The sequence below is a fragment of the Lepeophtheirus salmonis genome, unplaced genomic scaffold (genome assembly GCF_016086655.4).
Source record: "Lepeophtheirus salmonis unplaced genomic scaffold, UVic_Lsal_1.4 unplaced_contig_5370_pilon, whole genome shotgun sequence".
NCBI classification, from domain to species: Eukaryota; Metazoa; Arthropoda; class Copepoda; order Siphonostomatoida; family Caligidae; genus Lepeophtheirus; species Lepeophtheirus salmonis.
The window spans coordinates 10,780-25,540 of NW_027294806.1; the positions used below are offsets into that span (position 1 = coordinate 10,780).

At 31.0% G+C, this 14,761-nt stretch overlaps 1 protein-coding gene across 1 annotated transcript; it reads right to left on the bottom strand.

The window, feature by feature from the left end:
* On the bottom strand, positions 1–9,264 carry LOC121131406 (glycine receptor subunit beta-type 4-like). The gene is made up of 4 exons (XM_040726857.2): positions 7,726–9,264; positions 6,938–6,975; positions 2,620–2,784; positions 1–697 (listed from the first exon to the last, which is right to left on the bottom strand). Exons 1-4 carry the CDS (start codon positions 7,922–7,924, stop codon positions 470–472), a joined length of 630 nt encoding a protein of 209 aa, XP_040582791.1. The 5' UTR covers positions 7,925–9,264; the 3' UTR covers positions 1–469.
* Between the last annotated feature and the right edge of the window lie 5,497 nt (positions 9,265–14,761).

The following is a 14,761-nucleotide window of genomic DNA, read 5'->3' on the forward strand; positions in this document are numbered from 1 at the left end:
TTACTTAAATATAAAATTTATTTACATCATTGGCACATATACTGTTACAACACTCCATTGGTGACGGAAAAAGAAAATATATAATTACATACATTCTCATTACAATAAAACATGTCAAAACGAATTAATTTATACTATTTGACAGAAAAATAAATAAATATATCAGATGAAAAGAATCAAACATATAAAACCTTATTTCTTTTTTGGTAAAACTACAAATTACAACGTAAATATACTATGAATTATTCTGTATTCATCCACCAAACATTTTTATTCTTATGTATGTATATTTTGATTGAGGATTTACTTGAGGAAATGATAAAAGCTAAGTATGCAGTGCAATGGAACGAGTAAGTCCAAAGGTTACAAATTACAAAACCACATTCATTAATTTCTTAAAATTCCAAATCCCTAGAATATAGTCAGCATATTTTTGGCCTTTTATTTACATTTATACTTGAATCATTCTTCAGTAGTAGAGATAATAAGTCCAGTAAAATATATTAAAGATGAGAAAGTTAAGAGGGAAAAGGATCCGACAGGACTCGTCAATTTTAACTCCAATGCGTGCCGACGTATATCCCTTTATCTGGTCGTCCATAAGAAATATTTTTTCAAAGATAATGTTCCGATTGGAAGCTACTGTCGAAGGGGGATGAATGTTGGATGTTTGTTCGGATTGATTTTCACCGTTTGACTGAAAATAAATTAGATATAAAATATTTCAAGGTTGAGTTAATTTTAAATTGGTATAAAGTTCCGAAACTATTGCGTCCATTTTAGTATAATATGGATATATTTGAATTTAATAAATAAATGTTATAATTATTATAGTCTTATTTTTTGTTGGAATTGTCGAATCGTTTTTCAAGTACATTATTTAGATAAGAAAATTAATATGTGATAAAAGCCATTGTTAGATTACATGGGAAAATATATTCATTTATTATATATCTATTATAAAATATATCTCAAATCCACTTTCATTAAAAGATCATATTATTAAACAAAGGAATATATATTTGTTCTCAAAAGTATGTATAGATTGTTTCATTAAAAAAGAAAGATAAAAGACAAGAGAGAAACTAAAATGTCTCCCAAAGTATAAGCTCTATTTAAGACATCAATATGAAAGGTTATAGATAATGTTGGTTGATATTTTTCAAAGAAAATTGATAAAAATAGACTTTGTAATATTATACAGGGTTATTAATAAGTTTTAAAGGTTCCATAATGGGCGTGCAGTTTTTAAGCGCTTAATTTATCAATCTGCAGTCAGATTAGCTTAAACTCTATCCCAAATCAACCCTATGAAATAGAATAAGCCAACAAATCTCACATTACATTATTATATATATACATTATGGAAGGCAGTCGACGATTTTTACATTGAAGGAAAGACGCCATGGCAAATTCACCAGAGTCTAAGTGACTCGATAAGCCTTTGTACCATATAATATAAAAACTGGAAGCTTCCCAAAACTGATAGCTGTAATGAAAAGGCTCATAAGTGGCTGTCAAAGGTCTGTAAGAAACCGGAAGAACACCGAAATGATCCAATTTATTGGATGCAATCGATGTACAAAATGGCGTCAGATATTATAGTTTTATAACATTTTAACCTACGCTACGGTCAGTACTCCAAAGAGGATGAAAGAGGCAAAAGGAAATAGCTGCCCTAGCAATTTTTGGAAATTTGTACGCAAATGCTCTGTATTGACTATAATAAAAGGGATATGGATCAAAGATTTAGCCTGTTGTCCTTCCTTGGCTAAAGGAACATTCCTCAGATAGTAAGAAAATCGTTTTCCAGGAAGATGTAGCTCCAGTTCATACTGGTCACAAATCTCAAGAAAGAAAGACTGAAAGAAAGAATTCAATTTAGAAAAAAAATAATATCGCTTCCTTAGAGCCAAGATCTCAACACTTTAATTATTTTGAATATGGCTATCTAACGTCAGAGGTTAATGTTAATTCCTATCAGAATCTGTTCTCCCTCCACAACTCTATCGAAGAAACGTGGTGGAACTTCCTGAAAAATACATACATAAAGCATGTAATTCTTTCCACTCTAGTTTATCGGATGTATCGGCTAACAACGGCAGTTATATCGTTTGAGTACCAATGTGCGGGACATACTGTGGAAGTTATAAAGACGAAGGTTGGTTTTTAGACTAATATAATAATGGAATAGTTCCAAGGTTTCAAAATAAACATTGCTCAGCAAAAGAGGGGTGGATCATCCACAAGAAACCCCTCCTAAGGGTCAATTCCCGAGGATAATAAACTGTTGCTCCAACTATGAATAAGGGAAATTACCTATATGTAAATCATTGAAAAGGTAATTAATTTAATTGATAGACAAATTAAATAAAAGTTTCAAATAAATAGCATATTTTCTTTGTTTTGGTACATTTCATGAATTCATTTTGATAAAAACTCATTTCTAGTTTTTGATGTCTGAGGAAGAAATCAAAATTTGTAAGGAGTGAGCATTCATTTTTCTACATAGTTAATTTCCATACTAATTTAAGAACACATTTTATTAAATATGAAGAAATGAAAGGAATTAAAAGTAAAAAAAAAAATTCAATCAATCAAAATATACACAGAACATACCTGTGGAAATTCATTTTTCTCCAGATTTTGTAGATCAAATCCATCAAATGCCGTACTCACAGAGTAATTTATCTTTGTTCGCCTCCATAAATAGTTAATGATAGTAAATTCAATCAATGCTGCAAATATAAATGCTGTGCATGCACCCATCCAAACATCTATGGCCTGAAAGAAATGGAGTATTTAATATTTATCCTTATATATACATTATTCACAAAGTTGATAATAAAATAGTTTCCATTGAGTGAGCCCCCAAGAGCGTTTAAGAGGGATAATATGAGTAAGCTCTTGGGAAATTGAATAGACTCCCAATAAAAGAAGAAGTCAGAAATAATGTAGGTACACTCCTATGACTACTAGAACGTTAGTAAATTTACAGCTCCAGGAACCTAGATCGTGTAGCTAGTTATATACATAGGTAGGAAATTTGAACATCCTACTCTTTTTGTAACTCCTACTTTAAAAGATTTTTTTATTTTCTAAAGTTGCCATTATTATTCTTGAAGAGAGAACAATAAGTTTAAAATAATTATTATTGCGTATAAGACAAAAATTCGTAACTAACCTTTTTACTCACTCTCAACCTCGACAGTCAAAAAACAAAACAAAACATATGAACATATAGCCTTTTTTATTATCCTTGTTGTTACCAAATGTTAACTATTAATTAGCTACTAATTATTATATAAATTGATCTTATAATAAGAATCAAAAATTAAATATGAAATGACAAGAATTATAAACCAAAGTACTTGATTTAAATAAACAAATATAAAAATCCACCTCCTATGAAATACTTTTATTGAGTTTACCGGCGTTCACTGGAAAAACTTAAATTACTAGAATTAACTATTATACTGACCTATTATCTGGACTACTTTTTTAATTTATATTTTTATGTCTTTTTCAAAATGTTTTGTGTGCAATCGGGAAAAAACCAAATGTTCCAAATACAATTAAAAATAAGGCCAATATCTACCCCTGACTGATTCTCCGAGGATTTTCCATCCAAATATAGAATTACTGGAGATTTAGAACCAAATAATGTTCAGACTGCCTGGACATTAATAAGAAATACGTGCACATATCTTATTAGTAGCTATATCCCATGGCGGATGTATAACATTAAATGATAAGGAAATTAAACCACTTTTCTCTTTAAAACAATGTTCTGAGGATCATTTGAGACAGTTTCCATGTAGAGATAATATACTTTGCTACAAAAAAAAAAAAAAAATACGAAATAATGAAGGTTTACCCATCTAAGGTGATGTTGGAATAGCTTCTTGCTTTAACCCGTATTTTGTATTAGTCTAGCAACCCGAATTTAATCGAGAACTTGATGGTGTTATTGATATTTTTCCTGGGACCACACCCTCTCTGAATTTTCTTTCTTTCTACACTGGACCATGCAGAATGAACACTTTTTTCTCGGAAAGAGTTGTTAATAGTGTTGCCTTCCCTCCATCTATGCTCTTTAATCTTTCTTTTCAAAGTGGATATGTGCCAAATGATTGAAAATATAATGTAGTTCCCCCCTTAAAGAAATGAAATCCTATTGATCCATCTAATTATATACCTATATCCCATACAACCCATGTTGGTAAAATAATGGAACGGATCGTTAACCGGTAGCCACAATCATTCCTTGAGATTAATAAATTTATTTCTATTAGGTAACAGGGATCACGTCATAATATGCCGTATGTCTCAAATCTAATTTCTTTCTGATATGTTATTGTCATTCGCCGTAACTGTAACCTTGACTGTGTTGTTATATACTTTGATTCTAGCATGGTCTTCTAATAAGTCCCTCGCAGGGAACTTCTCTTTAAATTGTTTAACATCGGTATAAAGGGTCGGTTGTTACAGTTGCTTAGTGCCTGGATGACGAATATGATACAGCGTGTAGTGATCCCTTCCAATGTTTCTGAGCCTTGTGACATTACTTCATATGTTCGACAAGGTAGTGTACTTGGACCCACGCTCTTTGACATTTACATTTCGACTCAGTGGATAATTTTTCGGAAGATACACTTTTATACGCGGATGATACGAAAATCATTTGTTCTGATGTAAGCTCTGTCAGTGATGTCTATACCAATTTTATTAACTGGAGTGTTACTTAGAGAATGCCTATGAATGTTAATAAATGTTATCCAAAAAAGAGTTATCTATCCCAGTCTTAATGTGGTATATGATTACTTAGACATAGGAATTTACATCTCTCGTGATCTGAGATTTATGAGGCTTATACAATGAGATCTAGAATCTTTCAAGAAACTACTTAATTAAGTCTTTAGAAAAGGTGCAAGCCATGTTTTTGCCATTTTTTCCCTAATTGGTAGATAACGAGAACTATGAATGCAAAATTAAAAGACTAGACGTGCTATTAAAGATATAATTATGCTGCACCAAATTTTAAACAAAAAGATAGATTTATCTTCCCCACCTTGGATACTAAATAAAGGCTACCTCTTCCACAAAACATGACTCTCCACTCTCCATACCATCTACCTCCCAAAACCAAAGATTGCCATATTTAAATATAGTTTCTGTGACAGATCCACAATTCTTTGGAATACAACACCTTTTGCTTTCGCCAGGGAAGTTAGGTTTATCTCAAACAATTTTTAGTTAATTCTTTTTTGTGTGACACGTGTATATATATATTTACATATTCTTTACATTTCTGGTTAACTTTATAATGTTTTTTTTTTCTTTGCACTGTCACGTTATTTAAAGAATTAATAATATTTGTATTTTAAGTGATTCACTTATGAAGAATTATAATTTTAAATTCTAAAAGTATTAAATATAAGGGAGCTATATAGGCTTTGTTTATCGCCGCTGGTCAAAATAAATAAAATTTTTTTTGTGGTTTGCACGCCATCCGTATCGATGATCTTCGGATTTTGAAGTCCTGATGAGTTTGTGCAAGTATTTTGATCTGATATTTTCGCTTTGCTTACCAATCATGCCAGCTCAGGGCTTAAAATGCATTGTATTCTCTTTTTTTTTTTTCTCGTTATGCAATGCACTTCACAATCATTATAAATATTTTCGACTTTACTTTCCTCATCGCAATCTTGGTAATTAATTCATTTATTTCTTTCAATCAGGGTGTTATCTTTTGTACTTCTAACAACATTTTAGTAAACTAATACTAACTTAATGAAGTATGAATAGATAATTGGACGATATGAGAAATGGGTTTAATATTATTCTTTTAATTCATATTCCTTTTTTAATCAAAGATAGTAACTTAAGAAAAAATAAAATTAATTTTTTTAAAGGTAATTTACTCATCTAAAAAAGTTATAAAATATAATAAATATTAATTTTTCTTGGTTTGGAAGATAATTAAGGAAAAATACAAACAAAAAGTCATTTTTAAATATTCAAAGCCATTAGGCGACCTCTAAAACATTTTCAAAATTCTTTAAAATTTATCAATGAGTCTGTCTTGCCAAAATTAAAATATTTAGCCAATGAGAGCTCAACATTTTTTTTTTTTAAAATGGACCGGTCAACCGATCTATGGATCTGTTATCACATTATCCTATTATTATATCATAGTATGGGCTATATTTATGTACTTAAAAAAATTACAATTATTGAGACTGAAGAGTTATGAACCGAAAAGTAAAATACACCTATTTGACCTAAACCTAGCATATGGTAATGATTGAACGACAACTATGTCATTAACAGCATTTCTGCATTAGAAACAGTCATTGAGACTGAAGGCTCTTTCATTAAATGAATTAATTTTGTCTTTGTAACACTATGTGCTAAATACGATAATTAATCCACACTCCTCACTTTTTGCAATACAATTATGTCACTACTAAGGTTCATATAATTACATGGTTATGCCATGTTTAACTTCCATCATAGTCATAGTGTATGAGTAGTTGCATGTTTTGGACAAAATCTGTCTGTCTTGCCAAGCTGTAAGTACGATACATCAAATTTTCTAGCATGCCCGATTACTTGATGGTCTAATCTTGTATTTCTATTAACCTTGGTGTCTAACTATTTTATGCCTACTTTAGTTTAATCATGTAAATTTTGATTTCCAAAATAATTATGAATAAAAGTTCTTTACATGCATTAAGCTAGTATTATAATTTTCTCGCAATGTTGAATAACAATGAAAATTTATCTGGACGTATTTTATATAGATGTTGATTGGGATTTGTTTTATTCTGATTTTTTTATATTATAACCTTAGTAAGTGATAAGAAGGGTTTTTACTGCGAGGCTCAGCTGTATTTATTATAATGAAAGTAGATATCATTAACTCAAAACTTACCTTTACATACGAAACCTGAGGTGTTTCAGCGTTAAGACCTAAAAGATAAAAAAAACATGGATGATGATTAAATTAACTGCACAAAAATATGAAATTACAGATACATTGGTACTCCTACAACTCATATGTTGAACATTTTTAGTATGCAACCAAACCATTTGAGTTCAAATTGTCTCTGAAGTCAGATCAAATTTTAGAACTACAACAATTTTGCCTTACATTATATTCTCATTCAAATACTTAATATTGTATCACACAACTTTTCTCCAGAAAAACATAGAGATAAAAGTACTCAAATCATATGGTAGTTAGCCAAATAAGTCAACCATACCAATTGCTATCATTGCCATACTATTTCTCCACTATTTTCAAAATTAATTACATTTTAATAGTATTTTATTCGATACTGCAATATAATGTTGCTTAGTAATATTATATTAAAAACTGTATCTGTATATGATATCCAAAAAAATTTCTTTATAGGCATAATAAGATGACCAATAAATATACAACGAGGGATCAACAAAAATTGTATTCCTGCCCTTTGGGAAACGAAGCAAAAGTTTACATAGCTTATTACTTTGTTTATTTATCAGAAATAATAAATTATGAAATACCCATGAGGTATCAAGTGAGATGAGGGAATCAATAGTTGACTACAATATTTTTTTTTTATTGGGATAACGCCGTGATACAGGGCTGAAATGAGGGATTTTCTTAAACTGAGATGCCGCTATATTCCTCTTCAAATGACTAAATATGAAATCCAAGATTTGTAAGTAACTTACCAGCTGATTTGCTTGAAACAGTCAACAAAGTTGTGACTCCAAGTGTTGTTCTCCCTGGAACTGAGTCCACGTCCATCCAAAAGGATACCCATGATATAACGACTATTAATATTGTTGGAACATAGGACTGAACCATGTGGAATCCTAATGAGCGTGATAAATGAAATTTGGCAACCAAGCAACTGTAGTTACCTAGCATAAATGTATAAAATATTCATCAAGGAAAAGTGGATTATACAAGTAAAATCTATGTACAGTACACCCTACACTTAATTCATTATTTTAGAAACAATTATATTAATGGAAGTAGCTATTTATACAAGACCTTATAAGCCTAAGTTCTTTAGTATGATAAAGTACTTTAGTGCATTACTTTACACACATATATATATATGTACATTGATGTGGTAATTACAAAATAATCTTTCACCATACGACTTGATGATTTATAATGTCTTATATGAATGAAGGTGAGTTCACGTAATTTTAAACAAGTACTTACCTTAAAAAAGCTTGTACCTAAAGTAGTATTTAGTAGTCATTAATATAAAGAAAGAGAAAAATAGAAGTTTTGAATCTTGACAAAACAATCCTCCCCCTTCCCTCTAAGAATCAATAATTATACGAAGAAATGTGTCGTAAATCTATATATTTGGAACTAGTAATCAATATTTTAGTACATTAAATAATCTTCAGAAAGTAATCAGTAAATTAAATGTTGTGTTCATTTTTTAATTAAATTAATTTCTATCATGTTTTTTCTCTCCAAGTACCTCTTAGAAACTTTGTTAAAATAACGTTAATTAATATTCAATTAAGATATTTTAAGGCTATATTTAATGGCAATTTACAGCCATAAATTAATTTATTTTAAGTCTATGTTACATATAATCTAATTTGATTAAAAAAAGGCAACAAAAACACATAAGTTTTGATCATAAATCAAGATGGAATAAACTTAGATAATAATACTGTAATTGATATCACTTTTGACTTACAAAGAGCCCCTACAACCTTAACTATTCATATCTTGATGGAATTTTTCATTAAGGTAGTTTAACTGAAGGATACTATCTGACCTAAAGCCTTAGGGTGTACTATCTAGAGAATTATGAGAAAATGGGCTCCAAAGTTAAAAAAGAAGGTAATTTAATTAGGATTTTTTACTTAACTAATTAATAGGGGGTGAACAAACTAAAAAAATAATGACATCATCCGCAAGTTATTTATCTCAATTTGTTCCAAAGTTATGATCGATTATGCATTTTTTATTGAAAAACTTTAATCACTTATTTTAGGGGGCATACTTGTGATAAAAGTATGATTTTAGTATCAAATTAATAATTTTTCGCAGTGAGAAGCTTGAATATGATTCTATAATCAGTGTTTACTAAGGAAAAACAATGATTTTCAATGTTTTTATGTTAAATGAACATAAGATTTGTATGATTGAATTAAAACTGAAGGAAGTAACTAAGATAAGTACATTTTTGAGTGGAATATGGAACTCTTAAAGAAATCAAAAATACTTTATTTTTCAAAATTTTGTGCTCTCCTTTATCCTCAAATTGGAACCCAAAGATATTGCTTTCGAAACATAAAAACATTGAAAATTATTGTTTTCCCTTAGTTGTAGAATAATTATAGCATCAAATTCAAGATCCTCACCCCGAAAAACAAAAAATGGAACAAAATCATACTTCTATCAGAAGTATGATTTTGTATCATATATTTGTATCATATGATTTTGTATTATCAAATTTTCAATTTGTTAGTGTCACGTAGTGGTAAAGATTTAAAAAAGGCCGTATCTCGCTAACTAGTCGTCCGATTTTAAAATTATTTTTTTAGGTGGTCATATTTAATGATACTCTATGCAACAGTGTAGTTAAAATAAATTTTCCTTATAGTGGGCCTCAAATTGTTTCATAATTTGTTGAAATATAATGGGATTACCCATTAAATAAGTCTACTGTACTGATTTCATACTTAATTAAAATCTATGCTATGATATGAAATGATAATAAGAAATTCAACTTCTCATCTTTTTAATCATATTCGATGATAATGATTTTTATGTTATATTTTCAATAAAAAAATGTTCTAGAAATTTAAAAAAAAAAATTGTCGGAGATAATTGTAAATAAAAAAAAAACAGCACAAGATCAACATTGTCATTGATTTGTTGACCCTCTTGAATGGTTCATATAAATACTAAATGTGATGTGCCTGTCAAATCCATTTACTTATGGAAAATATAATAGATTTTAGGAATCTATTCATAGGAAGTTTCTGTGGAAATTGTCTTTTTTGTGTGTGTCTTTTAAGTATATTCTACAAGGGAAGAATACATCTATATAAAAGAATACAAGTCATGCATTGTTTCCTAAAATAAAAGAAACCCCAGAGTGGGTAATCTATGTACAAAGTACATATTATCTAAACAAAAGAATCTTGATATTTTTTCATTAAAATAATGCTTTGTACATAAACTAGATATTTCCCATTAATCCATTTTTTCAAGAAAAATGAATTGCCTTCAACTGAATAGAATTATGGTTATTCTGAAGATTTTTAACTTTTGATACTCCAAGCTCATTGTCAAAAATTGTTTTCCAAGTAAGTAAATTGCTCTTTCTTTCTTTTTTCAAGAAAGAAAGAAAGTAACCCTAAAGTTAGGTCGATAGGGAATGTTTTATTAAATGTAAAGAGTTACTTAGCTAAGAATATAGCTGTAGGAGAACCCGTGGGTACGGAGGGTATTTGTGCTACTTTAATTTCGGTGGTGGCAAGATATGGAGCGTTCAATTTGAATGTACTTAGGGCGATCGATGGTACTTGGGACTGGGCCTATGATATCATTAGATATCATTCATCAAACGCATCAAGACATTTTCGTACTTTGCAGAAGATACTCAAACTTTTAGAAAGAGCAAAAAAACCGAACTAGTAGTTGGTTTGAAAGCAAATTTGTTATTAATATTTTATGTTTGTATTTTATTGATTTTAGATGCTAATATTTTTATTTAGATATATGATTATTTTATGTTTGAAGGCCTTAATCTGGTGAAGTACTCATATCATCCCTATCGTACCACAACGTGGTACTACAGATAGATTCTAGCTCTCTTTCTGCGTTAGTGTTGATGCCAAACGCTCCATCCTCTTTCGTCATTGAGACTCCAAGAAGAGTTAATCTACTGGAGAATTTCAATGATGGAAAACATCTCTTCAAAGGTTCTTCTAGTGAATATAAAACTTCCGTCTTGCTGGTGTTGACTACTAGACCCGAGGGTTCTGAAAATGCTTCCAGGGTTCCAAACATCACTCTCATATAGGAAGACTGTTTATTTCCTTTCGTCGTCCGAATGCAGCGATTATAACCTTGCCAACATAAATGTTCTTTGATCTTTCTTGCACACGTCGGAGGGCTGAGCACGGGGAAAGTATTTTATTGTCAAGCAAGTACCTGCATTCGTCAATAAATTTTTCTATTTCGTTACGAGTGGAACTATCATCGACTAGTGATACATTTAATTTCCAATATGTCTTAAGTTTTATCTTAGAGAGATGACAGTTTGCCATAATTAGTTACTGATCGGTGATGTAAGGTGGAAGAGCTCTGAATTCCGTTAGGAACTTTGCTAAGTTTGAATAGACAAGAATACAATCTAGTCTGCTTCCCATTAGTTCACCTGATTTATTTTTCTTGTAATACGTCAAATACGGATTATTTCTTTTATGAAAAAAGACGAGAGCCTTCAAGGGAATACTTGGAAATAAATCCCACTAGGTTGTGTTTATTTTTTAAATTTCCCAAACCGTTATAATTAAACTTGTCCCTTCCAATTTGTCAAGTAACATTTAGATCTCCTAAAGTTAAGATATTTTGCTCTTTTATTCCATAGACAATATTCGAGAAGAAGTCAACGTCGTCCCTATTTGGGCCATATATTGCAAAAATTATCAAGACTTCGTCTCAAAGGTCAATGTCTACTTTTTGTAATTACCATTGATATCTAACTCGATAAGGACTAGTTAAAAAGATTTTTTCACGAATACTAAAACTCCTTTAGATGGATAAGATGCTTTTGATATAGCACCTGATTAAAAAATAGAATGAGACTGAGGAAAAGAAGGGGATTTTTTTTTTTTTTTGAATCCCTGAGCCTCGAATCCCGTAAGGCTATAATCTCAGGAAAGCTTGTAGATTTCAAATAATTGAGTATCGAAGACACCCTTTTCCGAGAAGCAATCGAATTTATATTATAAGCTAGACATGACAATGTCATATTGGACTAAGAGGAGGTTATTGTGGGGTTTCTGATTAAGTTTAGCTTTATTGTGACTGGATTCAAAGTTTGGGAGAGTTGACGAGTCATTAAAGCGATCAGTTATTGTTGACTCAAAACCTGCTTTTTCCTTAGCCTCTGTAGTTGTACACCTTAAAGAGGAGTCCTCTATAGACTTCGTTTAGGTAACTACTAGGATGATACATTGTAATGGTTTTAGGAGCACATCTCCCTGTATAAGTCTCTTCATTATTATTGGTTTTTGATTCCCCTGAAATATTTGAGTACTTAAGTCATAAGTCTGCAATTTTGTTTGCCTAGGTTTTGTTTGAATCAAAACGGGAACAACAGTTTCTTTTGGATCATAATTTCTTGGTCGTTTGAAAATTCCTATATTTTCAGAAGCAGTGATAATATTGTCTGTATTTTTTTTAACTTTTAGAACCTGGACGTATTGAACGTAGTGGATCCGTTTATTTTGTTGTCCCCATTAATTTAATTCAATAAATATTCCTTATATTCTCTTATCGATACTTTTTCCTTGTTACATATCTTAGTTGCATAGTTAAAACGAAAGCAATTGGAGCAATGATTTTCACTCTGTCGTGGCAAAGTCTGAGTATCTGACCACGAACTGGAAGAAGAGTTGTCAATTTTGAAGGATCGCCCTTCACATTGAATGCAATCGTACTTGTACAACCGGTTGACCAAGTACTTTAAGTGCTGCGTGCTTTCTAAACTATTCTTATTCGTCTCCGTGCGAACATAGCCCGTCATTTTAATTTCTTCTGTGAATACGTCAAGACTATTCTTGAGTCGATCATGAATGTTCAAATAAGTTTTTAAGTTGGATTAGACCATATTTTGGAATTATTATTGTAAATTTGCATCTAATTATGTAGAAGTTTTTAGATCTACTGCATCATCAATCAAATTTAATTGATTATATCGATGCTATTCAAAATACGTAAAGATTCTCTACCCTTGACGTATCAAAGTTATTTCCTAATTATTAAAAGTTTGCGAGGATTGAATGTCAACTATCCTTTGTCGCTGTTCTCGAGATAGAAAGACAAAAGTAGGTATTTCGGGCAAACTTGTACATGATAACCAAAATTATTGTAAATTAGGCAAAATCTTAAACCATTCTCAAAGTGTTTCTGGGTAATTATCAAGAAATATTGGGATGTTCTAGGAGTGAATTTCTAGACCACAAAAAGAGGATTCTTGTTTTATCTTTACAAACACTAATATATTGGACTATATCAATTAGTTTTGTCAAGATGACAAAGCTTCTGGACCTGACTATGCAAAAGGAAAAAAATATATACCCTATGTACTGAGTTTAATCTTCCAATTTACTTAGGTTTGGATTTGAGATGGAAAAAGAGGGGGTATGCTCCCTCAGCTCTAATTCGATGTAGGATATCCCTCATACCAAGTTAATGGACATCACTGAGTCATTGGAGGGCCTTTGGAAATATTTAAATAATCATATATAATTTTAGCAGGTGTTTTAGCAAAAATCGAGCATATAATTAACAAAAAGTGGGGTTCAAAACAAAAGGTTTAGAAAAAACCCGACATAATTCCGATATTTCATAAAATATTCAGATAAAAAATTGAGAGCAATCATAGCGATTGACTACAGTAAAGCTTTTGACTTTGTACTTCATAATTTTATTCTCCTTGCTGTAAAGAAATAGTGATTGATGGACTACAGAGTAACCAAAGAGTCTCAGAAAAAGCTCTAGACAAGGATGTCCCGTATCTCTGTTACTGTTTGTATCTGCATTGGAACAATTAAGTTCCACACTTATGCGGAAATATGGAGGTTTTGGTGTTTCCATAAGAAGCAAAACGTATTTCATTGATCTTTATGTAGATTACCTTACACTGATGGTGAAGGGAAATTCGGACCGACAAGTAATGAAAAGAATTGAGATTTTACTCTTCTGTTTTGATAAATTTTCTCTATTTTCAGGGATGAAAAACAATGTGGAGAATCTTCAATTCTTTCTATTGATAGATGGTGCACTGGGCCTCCCATAATGATTGCAGGATGTAAAGTAGTTGAAAGTCTAAATATTTTGGGAATAGAATGGGAGAAATCAACTTTCTTTTTTATCTAACTTTGTGAAGCTAAACTCTGAAGTCCGCAAGTGGTGTCTGGCCTTGAAAAAAATCTAACTTGAAAAGAGAGAGTGGACATATACATTACAAAATTAATTGCTAAAATTATTTATGTGGTTACAGCTCTATCATCGGTAGGCGAGAGGCTCTTAAGGAAGAGGAAGGGTGGTTGAATAGATTATTAGATAAAAGATACGTCCTTGTCCTGAAGAGACCTCGATCTCAACTAGGAAGACGACTAGTACTTCTCTCAAATATTTAACTAAAGATGTTTACGGACCTGCGCCCAAACCTCATTTGGAATGGAGGAGATTCATCACTTAGTTGTATCCAGTCTATAAGATGTTGATGTTTGGTACCGAATATTCCATCGATGCAATAACATTGCACTCCAGGGACTGGGGAGCTAAACAAAACATTATATGGACTAAATCACCTGTGTTTGATGCTTATTAGTACAATGAATGTATCTGCCAAAAATGCAAACAAGAAATCATTCTTTAAAAAACTGAGCTGGACACGATTGTCATCAACCAGGACGTTCTTACATTTCATGATATGGATCACAAATCAATGCTGAATACGGGTAGATTCTACTACCCTCTGCAGAA

Coding starts and splice junctions, on each gene's coding strand:
- LOC121131406 (XM_040726857.2), bottom strand. CDS start 7,924: ATGCTAGGTAACTACAGTTGCTTGGTTGCCAAATTTCATTTATCACGC. Junction 6,976..7,725: donor TGTTTCAAGCAAATCAGCTG/GTAAGTTACTTA, acceptor TTTATCTTTTAG/GTCTTAACGCTGAAACACCT. Junction 2,785..6,937: donor CTCAGGTTTCGTATGTAAAG/GTAAGTTTTGAG, acceptor CATTTCTTTCAG/GCCATAGATGTTTGGATGGG.